Raw genomic sequence first — 19,166 nt, 5'->3', positions numbered from 1 at the left:
AATTAAGTAAGAAGTGTAGAATTGAACACATTAAGGAGGATTTGTAACCTTTACATTGTTGATTTTTTTTCCTTCTCTCCCTGGCAGGTAAAAGTGTTATTGGGACACAGAGTGATTCAAATAGCTTGTGGAAGCAGAGATGCACAGACTCTGGCACTAACTGACGAGGGTATGTGTATTTTTTTTAGCAGTAGGAAAAAAATTATGTGAACTAAGTCTCATTTGTTAACCAGTCCTAAATACTGTCAGTTTGTTGTGTGTGTAAAGTTCCATGTATAAAAGTTCACATTTTACATCTATTTATTTGGAAGAGTGAGTTAAAATAACTAATCCAAGTCAGTTCTATGTAAAAAAAAATAAAAAAGTTTAACATAAATAAAATGTTTTCTTTGCACAAGGTATTGCCCAAAAAGTTCCATTTATAATTCTCACCACCAGTAAATTCTAGTTGTGCTCCCATAAGAAATGTAGATAAATCCTTTAGTGGTTTGCCTACTTCAACTAGTTGTATTTTTGCTTCCTCTAGTCTTGTTAAAGAACAGGTGTAAATTATATTGAGTTTAATTCTGTATTGCTCTCTCTGTCCTTTTTAACATATAAAGAGGAAGAATCACTTGTGTATTGTTAATGAATGTACTGAAATGAAATTATACAAAGAAAAACAAAAACCTTGTGGATAAGAAAGATTCGGCAAATATGTAAATATTCGATTGCAGAGTATACCTATATTTCAGCATGCCTTTTGATTTTTCAGGGCTTGTGTTTTCCTGGGGTGATGGAGATTTTGGAAAGTTAGGCCGCGGAGGCAGTGAGGGCTGCAACGTTCCTCAGAACATAGAACGACTGAATGGACAGGCTGTCTATCAGATCGAATGTGGTGCTCAGTTTTCTTTGGCACTGACTAAGTCTGGAGTAGTTTGGACATGGTAATATATGCTATTATCTCGGCTTTATATTATTCACTGGAATGATATTTAATTGCGGTTAATGTTAGATTTGTACCTTTGGTGCTGTCATTTATAAACCAGTGCAAAACATTGTATAACAAAAAAGTGTTTAAAAAAAGTGCTATGTACCAACAACATTTTTCCCCGAGAGAGAGGTATTTTCAGGAGATCTTGTTCGATAGTAGTGCAGATTACCTGACACTTTCTACTGTGTGCCATCGTTTTGAGATGGCTGCTAATATGCTATGTGGTAAGGATTATTGAGCAGCAAATTTCGGATAGGTGCATGAAAATGTAAATGTTGTATGTACCACTAAATGTAAAGTAATAGCAAATCTATGGTTCAGCATTATACATTATGTAAGATAATCTTTATAAATTTAGGGGGAAAGGTGATTATTTTCGTCTTGGCCATGGAACAGATGTCCATGTGAGGAAACCACAAGTGGTTGAAGGGCTCAGAGGAAAGAAGATAGTTCATGTGGCAGTTGGAGCTCTCCATTGTCTTGCTGTGACTGATGCTGGACAGGTAAATTATATGTTTTTCTCCATCATCAGTTAGGGTGTCCATTTATAGATTAAATCACCAGAAATAAAGACTTTTTCCAATTATTTTTTATGTGTCACAGTTTTACTAATATTGAGGTGTAAAGTGTAGTTTTTTCACCTTCTAAAGCAGCTCTGGGAGGGGGGGTCGCCGACCCTGTAAACTGTTACATTTAGGTGATACATTTCTTATCTTTGTCCCTGCCCTGCTGAGCAGAATATCTGGGTTTCTTTACAGGCAGCTGTTAGAACGGATACAATAGTTGCTAAATACTCCAGAGATACTGCTGAGAAATGTATCAACTAAATGTTGCAAAACAGTTTAGAGTCTGCACCTGAATTACTGAGCTGCCAGACTGAAGCACCAGAGGCAGGAACATTCAACTTTAAACTTAGATTTTGGAAAAACAATAAATAATAAATAATGGAAAGTAAATTTAAAAAGTCGTTATTTTTGGGGAACAATCTGAAAACAACTGAACTGATAAAGTGTTTGGAAGGTGAACAACCCCTTTAAGTACACACGTAATTTGTGCTTGTATAATTGAATGCTTATAAAATCTTAAATATTTTGCCTGTTTTTTGATTTTATATTTTGTTGTTTGATTATTTGCAAAGTACAAAAGCTTCAAACTGTACTCCTCTCTGTAGACATTGGAAAAACCCATAGACAAGACCTTTTTAATATAAAACCAGTATTACTTCAATAAGGTTTAGATGACTTTGATAGATATTCTAGACAAGAAGTGCAAGAGTGTTTTACATTTTACATTATTTTCTAACTGAAAAGCCAACCTAAATATGCTTTGATTTCTGCTGTGCTTGTGGCTTTATAACAATGCTGAATCTATGGTGATATTGCAATTATAGGTTTATGCATGGGGTGATAATGATCATGGGCAACAAGGAAATGGAACTACTACAGTCAACAGGAAGCCTACCCTTGTTCATGGTTTAGAAGGACAGAAAATTACACGTGTCGCTTGTGGGTCATCACACAGTGTGGCCTGGACTACTGTGGATGTTGCAACACCATGTGTTCACGAGCCAGTCCTGTTTCAAACCGCAAGAGATGCCCTTGGAGCCTCTTACCTTGGTATGAAGACTCACATAAAAATGATGTAACTTTTGTTCCAGTAGTGTATGGGCTAGTAGTCTTGGTAGTCAGCCCTCCTCCAGCTAAAGCTGGCCATTCACTATAAGATCTGCTCATTTGGCGACATCGCCAAACGATTGTATCTTTACGCGATATGCCCACCAACGGCAGGACTATATTGGGTAATTAATACAAATTATCTGATTACAACTAGTAGTAATGGGCTCTGATGGGTCGATTGGCTGAAAAATTAAACCTTCCCGATCGTGGGCAGGTATCGATCGGGAAGACACGCTGGAAGCCCCCATATATGGGCAGATAAACTGCCGAATTGGTTTAAAGGATCGATACGGCAGCTTTAATCTGCCCACGTATGGCCATCTTAAAGGACCAGTAACGTCAAAAAATTAAATTGTTTTAAAGCAAGCACACAGTGAAGAGAATCACAAAGGCAAGACAAACTGTTTTTTGTTGTATTTACATTTACTAATAATTTTAGATTCATCTTAATATGCAAAAACATTTTTAATGCTTTTAGCATCCTTTTCATTTTTTTATTTAGGTCATTCTTTATGACAAATGCTAATATTAGCATATGTCCTAGTGCTCAGTTAGGGGGTAATGGAGCACTTTTGCATATGCACAAATTGATCTAGTTATGTGCATTCTGCCTGTGAACCCTACTTGTCAAGTGATGAGGTTTAGGTTTGGCTGAGCGTAAGTCACTGCAAGTTGCATTTGAGGAAGCAAAAGGGTTAAATGTACTAATACAAGCATGTCATTTTTTCTCATAATGATCAAAAGTATTTACATATTCCTTGTCTCTTTAAGGTGTACCTTTCGATTCAGAGTCTTCTCCCTCTTCCAGCAACAAAATCAGTGGGGTCAGTAGCTTAAAACCTAATCGGCCTTCCCTTGCAAAGATTCTTCTGTCTATTGATGGCAGCCTTGCCAAACAGCAAGCACTCTCGCACATACTGACTGCATTACAGATAATGTATGCCAGGTAAGAAATACATGGTAAACTGCCAGATACAACACAATATGTAGCTATATTGCTGTATCTCTTGCTTCAAGATAATTTTTCTTATTCATTTATTTTCTAGTTTTTGCTCTTTGCTGCTGAATGTGGCCAGACTCCTTTAGCAGATTTTGAGGGCCTAAAAGGAGTCCTATTGTTTACCCATGTTTCCATTTATCTTGTAGGGATGCTGTAGTTGGAGCCCTAATGCCAGCCAGTATGATTGCACCAATGGAGTGCCCATCTGTATCTTCTGCCCCTCCATCAGAAATGTCTGGAACATCTAGCCCTGTTAATGGAGATGATATAGTGCTGGCAATGGATTTGGAAGACCGGTTAAGTCCAAGCCCATGGCAAGAAAGGAGAGGAGAGGTATGGAATACACCGTGAAACTTCTATAAAATATAAGTGCTATATCTTGGGCAAAGCTGATAAGGGGAAATGCTGTGTAATACATTTTATTGATTGTATTTTTTTTACCAAAAGTTTCTTCGTTATGCTCAGTTCATTGGGTCAGGTAAAACCTGCATAATCTTAACATTGCTGAAGAGAATTAATTTTTTAAATAATTTTCAAATTTACTGCAAAGATACACTAATTTGAATTGGAAGTGTTTACAGATCCATTTCCTATGCATTTCTTACTAGGCCAGTTTTCACTTTTAAATAGCAGTCTTTCGAAACTTTATAGAAGCTTAAGTCTTACTATAAAATACTTTGTTTCGTAGTTTCCTTTTCTTTGGAACTGTTCAAAATTACTCAAATCGTCTTCATTCTTAAATGCCACAAGTGGAGTAGTACTCTCTGACTACTTGTCATGTGCATCCCAGAAAAACTACTCTGTAGTACTTGTGAAACTGCTCAAAACTCTAAAACTATTCTTCTATAGTATTAACAGCTAGGGTTCAGGTCTGAGCAGCATCTGTCATAAAAGAAAGGCTCAGTGTAAAATAATAGCTTATGTTCTGTGATTGTTAACTTGTTGCTGCACTGTTTCAAGCCCTCACTGGTATTTTTCTAAAATACCTGGAATCGAATCTATAAGTTGTAAGGAGACGAGATTACTGCTAGGTTACTTTGTTCCTACCCCACCAATATCATTATTGCATTTTGAACAGATGACTTCATCAGAAGATGCAGTTACCCCTGCTGTAACTCCATCTGCAGCCTCATCCAGGCCTTTCATTCCAGTTACAGATGATCCTGGAGCTGCTAGCATCATTGCAGAGACAATGACTAAAACAAAAGAGGTAGGTTGGTTTCTCCTTTATTTTGAAGAAATGCTTGTAGGCAGTTAACAGTAGTCTTTATTTCTACACTTCTGAATTTTCACTCCTGCTCTGTACAGGACGCGGAAAGCCAAAATAAGGCAACTGGTCCTGAGCTCCAGTGCCTGGATGAATTCACAAGTTTGCTTGTCCCAGATGACACAAGAGTCATGGTTGAACTTTTAAAGTTGGCTGTTTCCAATAGAGCTGGTGAGAAGGGAAAGGAAGTGCTATCGGCTGTACTCTCTGGCATGGGCACAACCTATCCACAGGTCAGTATCATTTTCTGATTGCATTGGTAGTAGAATAAAATAATTTTTATGTTTGCTGCTAATATTAGTGACAGTTGCATATACGATTTGTCTTGTACTTGTTGATGATATTTGACAATTGCCATTTAATTAATTAATTAATAATAGCCTTTGTGACTAACACATACAAAAATAATGCTTTGTGTGGATTAATCTTTTTATTGTGGAAATTCAGAAATTGGAAAATAAATGGTAACATTTATTTTTAATGGAGTGAAATATTGGGATTTTCTAAAACAAACTGCCTGAATTCTGCAGCATTATGTGTTTGAATGCAGACTTCTTTAATCAGAGATTATGATTAATAGCTCTGCTATGTCACTTAATAACCCTACAGGTGCAATAAAGAAAAGAAGGCAGCAAATAATCTTTAGGGAGCAATAGAAATGTACCTGGTTGCTGGGGTAATCCCCCTCAAGCAAAAAAGTTTGAAAACAGTGTGGTGTTGATCGCTGAGAGATTATCTTCTAAAATGGGAACACGTTTTGACATGAGATAGTTTAGTTGCACTTATGTAAAAATAGTGTGCATAATCACGGTCTGAACTTTAGAATATTACATTCTTTTTTTTTTTTTTTTTTTTTACACGGACCTAACTGATTCCTCAGATTAAGAGGAAACATAAGTGGTCTGCCTCAGATTTCCTCACCCCACCCTTAGGCTGGCAAAGATCATTCAACTCCACCCTCCTGTTGTTCCATGCTGAAGAGATGGATTATGGGAAGTGTCTTCATTTTCCATGAAGGGCAGTGCACATATTCTCTGGAAAGCAGAGGAACTTCAAGTCCCATTATACATCTCTTCAACATGAAACAAGATGAGGGAGGGGTTAAGTGACTGCCATCCAACTGTACTATTGAGTATACTTTAAAGGAAACTATGCCCCCAAAATAAATACTTAAGCAACAGATAGTTTACATCATATTCATTGACATTCTAAATAAACTTACAAAACTGGAATATATATTAAACTATATGGTGACCTTTTATATCTTTTCCCTTGAGCCCCCATTTTGTTTTATTCTCTGCGATGCCTCGGAGATCACTTGACCTGAAATACTGCAGCTCTAGCTGTACCAGGAAGAAATGTAGAAACAAAAGACAGAACTGTGTCTGTTAATTAGTTTGTGACCTAACATGTTAGGTTTGTTTCATCTGCTTGAGTGCATTGGGAATTATGATCCCAGGGGCTGGCCCTCATTTCTTAAAATGGCAGTTTTCTATTTAGGATTACCCAGTGGCAAATACTACTTAGAAAGTATATTATTATGAAAATGGTTTATTTACGTGAAACAGGGTTTTACATATGATCTGTTTTATGCAATATCTTTTTATGGAGACCTACATTGTTTAGGCATATAGTTTTCCTTTAATTTTATGTTATGGAAAAAATACTGTGTTTTACTATGCAGTTTTTCAGTTACTGTAGCTCTCAGACATTTCATTTAGCTGTGTGATATGCTATGACCAAACAGTTTCTTAATTTCCCATCAATGAGCTTGACGGATTATAGGTAAAAGACATGTTCTTTCCTACCCCTTTTTAACCAGGGTCCGCCATAGGTATTTTTTGTAAGAAGCCACCGAAAATCTGCCCTGACATAACCGACTGTAATAGAAAACTTTTTACAAAAAAAATGTAATTTGCAAATTTGGCACATGCCATATTTGCAGAAGCAAATGCTACCAGCATAAAAGGTTGGTTGAGGTTGTGGCAGACTAAGGCAAATTTTTAACTTTTCCTCAGCTGATGGACTTTTTTTTCTGGTGAGAACACTGATTAAAGGGTGATTCACCTTTCAAAATATGTAATGTTTTCAAATTGCTCACCAGGAATAATTACTTAATTATATTTGATCATTTTTTATCAAAATGTAAAATTCTAGAAGCAGTTCGGTAAGGAGCTCTATAAACTGTAAAACTCTGATATATTAGTTTGAAGGAATATTAGTTTGGGGAAAATTTGCAACGAATGCATCACTTCAGTAATAGTAGTGTGTGTGCCATCGAGAGGAACGTTAGTTTAAACTTAAATCTTAGAAAAACAGTCAAAAATTTAAAAATGGAAAGCAACGAAAAAGAATCATTATTACTGGTGTACCATGTGGAAGTATTTGGGTGGAAGACTACGCATTTAGAGACCCTGAAACTGCACGAGACTGACTGAGGGGTTTGCATGGCGCTTCATACTTCAGAAGAATTTCCCATGTTTTTTATGATATGATATTGTTGTTTCAGTAGAAAACCAGCTCACCACATTGGAGAGCATCAGTCTAGAGCCCAAGTGGGATTACTGTTTATTTTTTAACAAATTTGAATTGAGAGTCCTTTTGTGGTGCTGTTATTTCAGGTTGCTGACATGCTTTTCGAGCTATGTGTCACAGAATTGGAAGATGTAGCCACAGACTCTCAGAGTGGACGTCTCTCCTCGCAACCAGTTGTGGTAGAAAGTAGCCATCCTTATACTGATGATACTTCAACTAGTGGCACTGTAAAAATACCAGGTTGGTAAAAATGATATTCATGATATCCTGTGCCTGTCTGCATCACTCTCCATTGTCCTATACAGTAATTGGCAGGTACATTCAGTATTAAATTCTGAGAATTATGGCTAAGCGATATAATTTCCACTATACTAACCTGTCTAACTTAAATACTAGTAGGCAGTCTTGATTTAGGAGAATGTCACTGAATATCATTACAATTAATTTTCTCAAGTTATATACAAATATACATAAACACTTTTGCATGAACACCACCTGCATATTTAACTGTAATACTAGAATATATATGATTACTTGTTAAAAATTGGGAGGTTCTTGCCCATGAAGTTACCTTTCAAGATATTGTAATTAATGTGTATAAGCTGGATTTGTTTTCTTTGTTGTACTCCCTTGTGTATTTTCATGTTATAGTTCAATACAACTTTTTGTTCAAGATGGTCTGTATGCCAGAAGGAATCTGTTTTGAACTCCTCATGCATAAAAGCTATTACTGTTGAATCGTGTGAGTGTAATAACTCTCTTTATGGCTGTTTAGGTGCTGAGGGCCTTAGAGTAGAATTTGACCGTCAGTGTTCTACAGAGCGGCGTCATGACCCACTCACCATAATGGATGGGGCCAACAGGATAGTTTCTGTCCGATCAGGTGACTAAAAATAAAGTAGCACCTCTTTAATTCGCTTGTCTAATATTTGTACATGTGCGGAATGCGTTAGTGGCAGTATCATGATAATCTGACCTGTGTTTGAGCTTTTGCATTTGGTATTCAAAATAAGCTCTAAGTACTTTTTGAAAAAAATCAAAATGGAAGCCTAGATTAGTATTTTAGCAGATCTGTTCTTATAGAATTTAGAATTATAAATTTATATGCATGCTGTTCTTATTCAATACACACAGGACAATTCAACTTATGCCATTTTGTGCTCATGTGGCAACATACTTTACTTGTCTTGTGATTTTTTTTATGTTTAATTTTTTTTTATCATTTTATTTTCTATCTATGCCATTACACATGCCCTAAAACCAAAAAGCTGTGGGACAATTTATCTATTCCAAATATACAATTGTCCTTAAAATCACTTAATGCTATAGAAATGATACAATGATGGGAAGGCATACAGTACTTTTTTATATCTGTAAACTTTCCTTAACATGTAACACAGGTAAGGGCTTTTCTGTCTTTCCAAGGTCTCTGCAAAATTGATTAATTGTTTTGTTAAATAAAACAGTCGCAAAGCATCTTTTTTCCTGTATTGACAAACATTTTTTTTAGTGTCTTCTGATCACAGGAATTATGATAGGGTTGTGCTTACTCTTGCTATCCTAGACTAAGCTGGCCCTGAGATGGAATGCGACAATGGTTAAATTTTTTCTGATTTAACCATTGTCGCATAAAGCAAGTTTTTAATGATTTAAGTTAAAGGAAATTGTAAAAAATTTGGAAATGCTTATATTAACTATGTTTTTCAATGTTTGCTTGACAGGTCGAGAGTGGTCAGACTGGTCTAGTGAACTGCGGATTCCAGGTGATGAACTAAAATGGAAATTCATTAGTGATGGATCTGTTAATGGATGGGGCTGGAGATTCACTGTTTACCCAATAATGCCAGCTGCAGGTAAGCTGTGACCATTTGAATTCTAGCTATTTTGACTAAGGAATCTCTTGTATTTATATGTATTTTCAAAGTCTACCTTTTCCCAATGAGCCCTGAAGAATATTACATAATATTATTTCAGGCCCTAAAGATCTTCTCTCTGATCGGTGCATACTGTCTTGTCCATCCATGGATCTGGTCACCTGTCTACTAGACTTTAGACTAAATTTTGCATCCAACAGAAGTATTGTTCCCCGCCTTGCTGCTTCCCTCGCAGCTTGTGCTCAGTTAAGTGCTCTGGGTAAGTGTGCTGAATTTTTATTTTTCAGAGTAAATGATTAACTTAAGTTTAGCCATTGGTCTTTATTTGTAATGTAACAGGGACTAACAAAATGCTCTTCTTAAAGGAACTGTCCTATTTCAACAAATATATGTAGAAATGCATGGTGCTGATCTAATATTTTAAAATGTACACCTCAGCTGCAGGTCACAGAATGTGGGCTCTTCAGAGGTTGAGGAAACTTTTGACAACAGAGTTTGGACAATCAATCAACATTAATAGACTACTTGGTGATGGAGAAACAGAAACAAGAGCAATGGTGAGAGCAGTCTTTAATGTTGTAAAATAAAAGAGGATGCAAATGCTGTGAAATATTTACCCAGAATGAACTATTACAAATTCTCCTTTAATGCTTTCTCCAGGTTCAAACCAAAGCATGGAAATATAAAACAAAGGAATAGGGCTTTTACTACAAAAGTATTTACAATATTAAGGAAATAGCCACTGAAATATTGTTTTAATATACATGTCCACAACCTTGTACCAACAATTGGCGTATTCTCTTTCACTGGGGCATATTTATAAAAGAGAAATTCTGCCACACCCTATTCACTCTATTCATTTTTATGGGATTTTGAGAGGCATATTTACCAAAGGGTGAACTCTTACTTTCACGCCTCGATAAACATGCCTGCAAAAATGCAATAGAAATGAATGGAGTGCTGAAGTAAGTGAAAATAAAGTACCTTCAGCAATAAAATATAAAGGCATTAAGCATTTCTAAGATTAATGACTCGGCGTCATTGTAATTCCTCGGAACTTCTTATATCAATAGAATTTAGTGGTGACCAGCTAAGTTAAACTTCGGGTATTTGCCATCATTTTTATTGTTATAAAGAAAGTAGGAAGGCACAATGCAAGGTTTAATAACTTTCAAGCATTTTTGTGTGTGGTATGCATACATTCAGTGGTTTGGTTACATGCTGCAGGGTTTGTCTGCATGATAAATTCTTATCATAAATTCTTGCTTTATTATGTGTTGGACCCAGTGGAATCAAGCATCTTTACCCCTAGACATTTTATGCAAACATATGTTTTTGTTTTCCAGAGCCTTAGTGGCAGTGCTTTAGCTGCCCTGGTCAAAGGTCTTCCGGAAGCATTGCAGAGACAATTTGAATATGAGGATCCAATTGCAAGAGGGGGAAAGCAGCTACTTCACAGTCCTTTCTTTAAGGTATTTTTTATACTTATGAACCAACCATTCTCAGGGAGCCTAATGTATTCGATTTGATTTGTTAAGCTAGTAGCATACAGTTGTGTTCAGAATAATAGCAGTGTGTTTAAAAAAGCGAATAAAGCTCAAATTCCTTATAATATCTTTTATTTCCCATACACACAATTGCACTAGGAACACTGCACATTCTATTCCAAATCAAAACAGGCAGAAAAAAATGTGTTATTCCTTTACAGAAAATGAAGAAAAACGAATATTAGGCTGTAAAAAATAGTAGTCTGCATTCTTTTTTACAAACACAAACTGTAAAAAAAAAAAAAATGTCAAGATTTGGCTTTCTTTTGAATCACCAAACTAATATTTAGTTGTATAATCAGTGTTTCTGAGAACTGTTGCACATCTGTGTTGCATGGAGTCGACCAACTTCTGGCACCTGTTACATTCCACAATTCTACAGCATTTCTCGGTTTTGCCTCAGCATTTTTGATGTCACCCCATAAGTTTTTTATTGGATTAAGGTCTGGGGGTTGGGCTGTACAATCTATAAAGTCAACCTCATTGGTCTGGAACCAAGATGTTACTTGCTTACAGGTGTATTTGGGGTTGTTGTCTTGTTGAAACACCAGTTTTCAAGGGCATTTCCTCTTCGGCATAAGGCAACATGACCTCTTCAAGTATTTGAAACTGATCCATGATCCCCGGTATGTGAAAAAAAGGCCCAACACAACAGTATGAGAAACATCCCCATATCATGATGCTTGTGCCACTATGCTTCACTGTCTTCACACTGTACTGTGGCTTGAACTCAGTGTTTGGGGGTCGACTGGCAAACATTCTGCGGCCCCTTAACTGAAATAGAACAATCTTGCTTTCATCAGACCACAAAATATTGCACCATTTCTCTTTATGCCAGTAAAGGTGTTATTTGGCAAATTGGACCCTTTTCAGTACAAGTCTTTTTTTTCAACAATGGGGCATACAGATGAAGCCACTTGGATTTGTGAGTTAAATGCGTCATGACTCAGAGTTAATTGAAGAAACTGTGTTATCTAAAGTTATCTTAACTCATTTAATGCATTTAACCTTTTCATTAGCATACCAAAGCACCATTGTTCACAATGGTGAATGCTTTAATTAGATGGGATGTTGTGACACAGTTTTCTGTGTTAAATGAGATAAATGGGATATCTGTGTTTAGTTATTCTGTGTCAAACAGACAAACCAAAGTGGCTGCATCTGTAGTTGCCGATAGCTTGGTTTCACATAGGTGTCTTCTAATTGTAACAGTACTCCCAGGTAACTTTAGACCTTCTTTGATCTTCTTGGAGCTTATCATTGGTTTAATCTTCGCCAATTTGTCTATTCTTCTATCCATTCAAATGGTAGTTTTGCATTTTCTTCCATTTTCTTCCATGACTGTTGGGTCTGTAGGTTTTCTGCTCTACTACACCTTCTAGTAAATTATTTGTCATGTAGAAATATAATTTGGAAGCAACCTGCAAGATTAAGTGCTGTTGTTTTTTATATTATATTTAAGGTGCTGGTAGCCTTAGCGTGTGACCTTGAACTGGATACCCTTCCATGCTGTGCTGAGACGCATAAATGGGCTTGGTTCAGGAGATACTGTGTGGCTTCCAGAGTGGCTGTTGCACTAGACAAGAGAACACCTCTACCTCGCCAGTTTCTTGATGAGGTACCAATTTTGAAGGGACCTTTCAGGTAAATGTTTACCCTTTTTGACATTTATAACAGTACTGTTATCTTGTGTAAAAGGTGACCAAGAAAATACGGGAATTGATGGCAGATGATGAAAATATGAATGCTGTTCATGAAAGGCATGACATATTCAAGAGAGAGCAAGATGAACAACTTGTCCAGTGGATGAACAGGTTAGTAAAGTTTTTATATTGGTTTTTTGAACTAAAGTTATTCTTACATTTTAAGAATTCATTCTTTAATACATGTTTATTTCTATTAGACGGCCTGATGATTGGACTCTGTCAGCTGGAGGAAGTGGAACCATTTATGGCTGGGGTCACAATCACAGAGGACAGCTTGGTGGCATTGAAGGTGCAAAAGTTAAAGTTCCAACACCTTGTGAGGCACTTGCAACCCTCAGACCAGTGCAGTTAATTGGGGGAGAGCAAACACTATTTGCTGTAACAGCTGATGGAAAGGTAACTAAACAAAGCAATACATGTTTTTACTCACAGCACTTTTGTAGCATTGTACAGTATAGTTTGTTTAATTACACTGAATAATAATGCACATGAGTAATAAAAGCTCACAGCAGAGTTCTTTAGAGTTTTACCATCATGCTTACACACTTTGTTTTGATGGGGTTTCATTGTTTTTTGTTTTTTTTAAAGATGTTGATAACCATTGTCTTGATATCTGTCTGTTCTGGCTGTTAAATAAGCATGCTATGTTTTTACCCTTTTTATACCTTTCTTAATGTTTAAGCTATAATGTTTCACATCTAACCCAAGAGAGACAAGGCTATTTCATATGTTAAAGACCTTAAAAACCCCAACAACATATTTGGGAAGATACTTCACATTGTTGCATCTACAGTATATTTTCTTCTTAAAAAATTAGGGATTCACGGAATCCACTATTTTGGATTCGGAACCCCCGAATCCTTTGTGAAAGATTCGGCCAAATACCAAACCGATTCCGAACCCTAATTTGCATATGCAAATTAGGGGTGGGAAGGGGAAAAATGTTTTACGTCCTTGTTTTCTGACAAAAAGTCAAGCAATTTCCCTCCACTTCCCTAATTTGCATATGCAAATTAGGATTTGGTTTGGCTGGGCAGAAGGATTCGGCCGAATCAGAATCCTGCTGAAAAAGGCCGAATCCCGAACCGAATCCTGGATTCGGTGCTTCCCTATAAATAATTAAAGAAGTGTTTCATGAGGTGGTATATGGTTCCTTCAAGCCTGGATAAAATATATGGAATTATTGACATGTGAATTGACAACACTTTTGATTTGTTCTGTGTGGCACTTGAGTCTGCACTTTAATAAACATCTATATGAAGTGACATATGTAGGAGAGTTTTTTTTCACCCATAAATATTCTTTTACTGAGTTATTCCAACATGGCCCCAGGATAATTTTGTTTTCTTATACTTTTATTTCCCAGCTTTATGCAACAGGTTATGGAGCTGGTGGAAGGCTGGGGATTGGTGGGACAGAATCTGTGTCTACACCTACACTTCTGGAGTCAATCCAGCATGTGTTTATCAAGAAGGTGACTGTGAACTCTGGAGGAAAGCATTGCTTGGCTCTGTCATCTGAAGGAGAGGTCTATTCCTGGGGGGAGGCTGAAGATGGAAAATTGGGCCATGGAAACAGAAGGTGAATAATAAAAATATTGTGATTAAATGAGATTGGATTAAATATGTGGTGTGCAATCATTTGATATTTAGTTTGACATTTAATATTGTGTGTAACCATTTTAGTCCTTGTGATCGGCCTCGTGTTATTGAGTCTTTACGAGGGACAGAAGTAGTTGACATTGCTGCTGGAGGAGCACACAGTGCATGCATCACTGCAGCTGGTGAACTGTATACATGGGGAAAGGGACGCTATGGGCGACTTGGTCATGGAGACAGTGAGGATCAGTTAAAGCCTAAACTGGTGGGTGATGCTCCATTCTTAATGCAAAACATGTTTATTCATTGTTTACACATGAAGCAATATAAATATGCATTTGTTCAGCACACATAATTTAAACACTAATACACTTGAACACTTAACAATATGGGTTATTGTAAGGTTTTAAAAGTAAATCTATGTTTTGTACCTTGCTATCATATTTTTAAAACTGATTTTGTATTGTGTTCATATTATATTTTGTGTATAATGCTGATTGGGTTACCCTTCTCAGTTTTATCCTTTATATCCCCCACAGTTAACTAATAAGGCTGTTTTTCATTGAGACACAGCACTGGTTTACATTTCAAACACAGTCTAACCTCAAGGAGCATATTAACACTAGCTACATGAGAATTGCGATTTCAGAAGTGCAGGTACAGTACAGGTATGGGATCTGTTATCCGGAAACCCTGTTATTCAGAAAGCTCAGAATTATGGAATTGCCATCTCACATGAACTCAGTTTTATCCAAATAACCCAAAATGTTAAAAATTATTTTTCTCTGTAAATACTTGATCCAAACTAATATATAAAAAATCCTTATTAGAAGCAAAACCAGCCTATTGTGTTTATTTAAAGTTTACATTATTTTCAAGTAGAATTAAGGTATGAAGATCCAAATTACAGAAAGATCCATTATCTGTAAACCGCAGGTCCCAAGCATTCTGGATAACAGTTCCCATACCTGTATATATCATCTGCATGGATCATATTCTTTCACTTTGCAAATACTTTAAGGGTGGCTCTGCATTGGCGCTGTGCATAGTAAACTGCTTTAGCTACTCATGCTATCAATTTAAAACATTTTAACACTTTTAATTATTTTTGCAAAAACTTTGTTTATTACATAGATTTTTGTAAAATTCTGTAAAACGGTCGTCAGTTTTAACTTGAGGTAGAAGGTTAAGTTGTATCCAGAAGCAACACAGGAGCTGTAGTTGTTGTCTTGTGACCCAGTGGATATACAACTCATTGTGCCCAGTAGCCTAGACCCCAGTATTGTTTTGAGACCCAACTTGTTTGATTATAAACTTTTTCTAATTCTAACTGTGGTATAAATGAATTTTCAGGTGGAGGCCCTGCAAGGATACCGTGTGATGGACATTGCCTGTGGTAGTGGTGATGCACAGACTCTCTGTCTGACTGATGATGATACTGTCTGGTCCTGGGGAGATGGAGACTACGGGAAACTAGGACGTGGTGGAAGTGATGGTTGCAAAGCTCCCATGAAAGTATGTTCTATTTTTATGAAGCTTCATGAGCAGGGCCGGCCTGTGCCTGTGGAGGCACTGCGCCATAGGTATCAGAACCCTTTCTAGCGACGTGTTCCCAGTTGAAGTATAACAATATTTTGGCAATATATAGCGATACTCGCTATATACAGCAATGAACGATCAGGATAGGATAGTGCAGAAGAAACGTCTTTTAAAGCAGTAAAGCCCCATTCGGCAGCTCAATAATGGGATAGGCTGCAGAGTGAATGAGTGACCATTCCTCCAGCCTATTGTATTCCTGCACAGATGATCCAGGGCTTAAATGCTTTAAAGTGATACTGATGCTAAAAAAAACCTGCTTTTTAAAATATGAATGTACATTAAACGTTACCTATAGGTCATGTCAAAGGGGGCAAGATAGCAACCAAGAGGGGAGAGAAGAAAAGTAGATAAAAGTGAGGAAAATGATGGTCAAAAAGCAGAAATAGTTGAAGAGAAAAGTAAAAGGAATGTAAGCGTTAAAAAAGAGAAACACAAAATAAGTAATATGAAAAAACAAAAGAATAAAAAGCCAAAGAATGACAGAAAAGGACTTATGTCACAAAATATGAGAAAAATTAACTAATCATGAGCAAAACTGGAAACAATAGTGGGAATAGGACAGAAAACAGCATTAATATATTATATAAAATGGCACAGAAAAGATTTGGGTAGATGCAAGATGTGAGAATTTTATGGAGAATGTATGAAAGTGGGAGAGATTGGGCAATAAAGAAAGGGAGATACAACCAAAGATGAATGTTCAACTAGCAAATATCCCTTCACCAAATATTTTTTCATTAGAGATATGTCCCTTTGTTTGTTTTACCCTGTGTATGTTTATAAATTCTAAATTGTACACTATTTATATGCTTTTAAAGCATATATGCATCTTTTTTTAAGTAGGTATATTTTTTTAAAATGTTCTACTTTAGCCCAAAGGTATAGACCACTATACAGCACAATCTCTAGTGCCCTAAGTTAAACCAGCAGGTGTTATAGAGCATTGTTCTATTAGAGATAAGTAATATGGCAGCTTCTGTTCTTATACACTTTTTGTTTTGTGGACCCTTACATTTTAATATCCATTTCTGGAGAAATAAATGAGTGATAATGTCATGTTTTAAAAAGCTCTTTTCCCTTAAAGGAGAAGGAAAGCTACGGAGGCATTTTATTGCCAATAGATTAGCCGCAATAGTGCAAGCTAGAATGCTATATTTATTCTGTAGAATGTTTTACCATACCTGAGTAAAAAGCTCTAGAAACTCTCTGTTTGTTTAGGATAGGAGCTGCAGTATTAACATGGTATGACATCACTTCCTGCCTGAGTCTCTCCCTGCTCTGGGCTCAGATTACAGCAGAGAAGGGAGGGGGCGGGGGGAGAGGAGCAAACTGAGCATGCTCTTGCCCAGGGCAATGAGGTTTAAACTGAAAACAGGAAGTCTGATACAGAAGCCCATGTGTACACAATAGAAGGAAAGAAATGTGCTGTTTCTTTTGACAAGGGACTCAGAGCAGCACTATTTTGGGGGTTTACTGGTATATTTAGATGGACCTTTCTGATAAGGCTTACTTAGTTTTAACCTTTCCTTCTCCTTTAAACAGTTCTTTCTTCCTAAAGAATGCATGCCTTTTTGTGCAAAATTGATTGCAGCCAAGATTACTTAGTATTGTAAGTTAATTCGGCATGTTTACAGGGAGCACAGTACTTTAATGAAATATGTGACAGCTGAAGGTAAGGAACAGAATTACATTTTAATCCATTTGCTTTTTTTGTATTCTTTTAAATGAAGAGAGGTTTGACATGAGTGAGATTCATATTGCCTTTAACAATTCCTTCCCTTTATATTCCACATAAAACATGCCTGGAGCTTTGAAATGCCATTTTTCTTTGCAGATTGATTCTCTTACTGGTGTTGGTGTAACAAAAGTGGAATGTGGCTCTCAGTTTTCAGTGGCACTGACAAAGTCTGGTGCTGTGTATACATGGTATGTTTGTTATTGCAAAGTAATTTTTTTTGTAACCACTGTGAACCTTACCTGGTGTATTAGTTTTAATTTAATCTTCTGTTTTAAGCTGTTTTCTGCTACTTGCAGAGCTTCAAGGAAGTAAGTGTACATAAGGTTACTATAGAGCAGTGATCCCCAACAAGTGGCTCGTGAGAAACATTTTGCTCACTAACTCCTTGGATGTTGCTCCCAGTGGTCTTAAAGCAGGTGCTTATTTTTGAATTCCCGGCTTGGAAGCATAAAAACCAGACCAAACCAGTACTGCCAAACAGATTCTCCTGTAGGCTGCCAGTCCTCCTAGGGGCTACCAAATAGCCAATCATAGCTCATAATTACCTGGTTTTACTTCAAACCAGGTAATTATCAAACCCTCAGGGACTTTTTGTATGCTTTTGTTGCTCTCCAACTTTTTATTTATTTTTGAATGTGGCTCAAGGGGAAAAAAGTTTGGGGATCCCTGCTATAGAGCATAGTGGGCCAGTAATGGGCATCTTTGCTGGGTACCACTATTCAGTGGTACCCAGGAAAATATGACAAATTAATTGGGTGAACGTTTCTGAAGTAGGTCCGTTTTCAAAGGTCATAAATGAGGTCCTTGAATTCATATATGTTACATATAGCTACACTAAACTTTGTCAAAAAAAAGTTATACTGGTAAAATCTGTCTTGTTTTTAGAAGCCATTGACAAAAGAAGACCTTTTATGTAGTGATGGGTGAATCTGATCTGTTTCGCTTCCCCGTAAATTAGTTGAAATGCATTAAAGTCTATGGGCGACATTTTTTGATGCGTGACAAATTGCGCAACAAAGTTTTTCACCCATTAGAATCTATGGTCGTCATTTTTGCGGTGAAACTTGGAGAAAAATTTGCTCATCACTTTTTATTTATTTTAAAAGTATTTTTAAGTTCTGCTCTTAGAGTGCCCTAGTTTCAAAGTACCCTAGTGCAAAGAAACATGTACTTTCAATTTCAGGGGGAAAGGAGATTACCATCGTTTAGGTCATGGTTCTGATGACCATGTAAGGAGACCACGACAAGTCCAAGGGCTGCAAGGGAAGAAAGTTATTGCCATTGCCACAGGATCATTGCACTGCGTTTGCTGCACAGAGGATGGTAAACTATCATGTCATGTCTTTTTTCTGCCTTTGTGAATAGGTTGACATTTTTATGCGAGTTGTGGATGGGAGGTAAACTTCTCTGAGTACGCTGGCTTTAAAGTTTATATATGTTACTATTGTGTTCTTTGAATCTGCTTCTGGTAGGTTGTACTGAGAAGACAATCACTGCCGCCTTAAAAGGCTTTTTAAGCAACATCTTTAGGCATCTAAGTGAAAGTCTTTTACTGTGTGTTGATGCTGCAAGCTTGATCCAGAAGGTAGATTATTAAATGCTGTGCTTTGCAATGAAACCAAAAGCCATACTCAATGCATTTTACCAGGGGGG

The 19,166-nt window shown here is 36.8% G+C and overlaps 1 protein-coding gene across 3 annotated transcripts in view; it reads left to right on the top strand.

The window, feature by feature from the left end:
* The window catches only part of herc2.S (HECT and RLD domain containing E3 ubiquitin protein ligase 2 S homeolog), a 114,571-nt gene that overhangs the window by 80,965 nt on the left and 14,440 nt on the right, over window positions 1-19,166 (top strand). For all 3 annotated transcript variants that reach the window (XM_041584232.1, XM_041584230.1, XM_041584231.1), the window contains 22 exons: window positions 88-169; window positions 755-926; window positions 1,332-1,476; window positions 2,364-2,589; window positions 3,421-3,595; window positions 3,796-3,982; window positions 4,728-4,859; window positions 4,958-5,149; window positions 7,538-7,691; window positions 8,227-8,334; window positions 9,173-9,304; window positions 9,426-9,584; window positions 9,764-9,882; window positions 10,672-10,797; window positions 12,335-12,490; window positions 12,571-12,686; window positions 12,776-12,974; window positions 13,945-14,159; window positions 14,264-14,441; window positions 15,530-15,691; window positions 17,610-17,701; window positions 18,697-18,836. In XM_041584232.1, coding sequence (XP_041440166.1) covers window positions 88-169; window positions 755-926; window positions 1,332-1,476; window positions 2,364-2,589; window positions 3,421-3,595; window positions 3,796-3,982; window positions 4,728-4,859; window positions 4,958-5,149; window positions 7,538-7,691; window positions 8,227-8,334; window positions 9,173-9,304; window positions 9,426-9,584; window positions 9,764-9,882; window positions 10,672-10,797; window positions 12,335-12,490; window positions 12,571-12,686; window positions 12,776-12,974; window positions 13,945-14,159; window positions 14,264-14,441; window positions 15,530-15,691; window positions 17,610-17,701; window positions 18,697-18,836 — 3,367 coding nt within the window. The remainder of the gene's footprint in view (window positions 1-87; window positions 170-754; window positions 927-1,331; window positions 1,477-2,363; window positions 2,590-3,420; window positions 3,596-3,795; window positions 3,983-4,727; window positions 4,860-4,957; window positions 5,150-7,537; window positions 7,692-8,226; window positions 8,335-9,172; window positions 9,305-9,425; window positions 9,585-9,763; window positions 9,883-10,671; window positions 10,798-12,334; window positions 12,491-12,570; window positions 12,687-12,775; window positions 12,975-13,944; window positions 14,160-14,263; window positions 14,442-15,529; window positions 15,692-17,609; window positions 17,702-18,696; window positions 18,837-19,166) is intronic.

The sequence above is a fragment of the Xenopus laevis genome, chromosome 2S (genome assembly GCF_017654675.1).
Source record: "Xenopus laevis strain J_2021 chromosome 2S, Xenopus_laevis_v10.1, whole genome shotgun sequence".
NCBI classification, from domain to species: domain Eukaryota; kingdom Metazoa; phylum Chordata; class Amphibia; order Anura; family Pipidae; genus Xenopus; species Xenopus laevis.
Note: the sequence above shows the minus strand (reverse complement) of the source record. Positions and strands in the feature narration are given on the sequence as shown.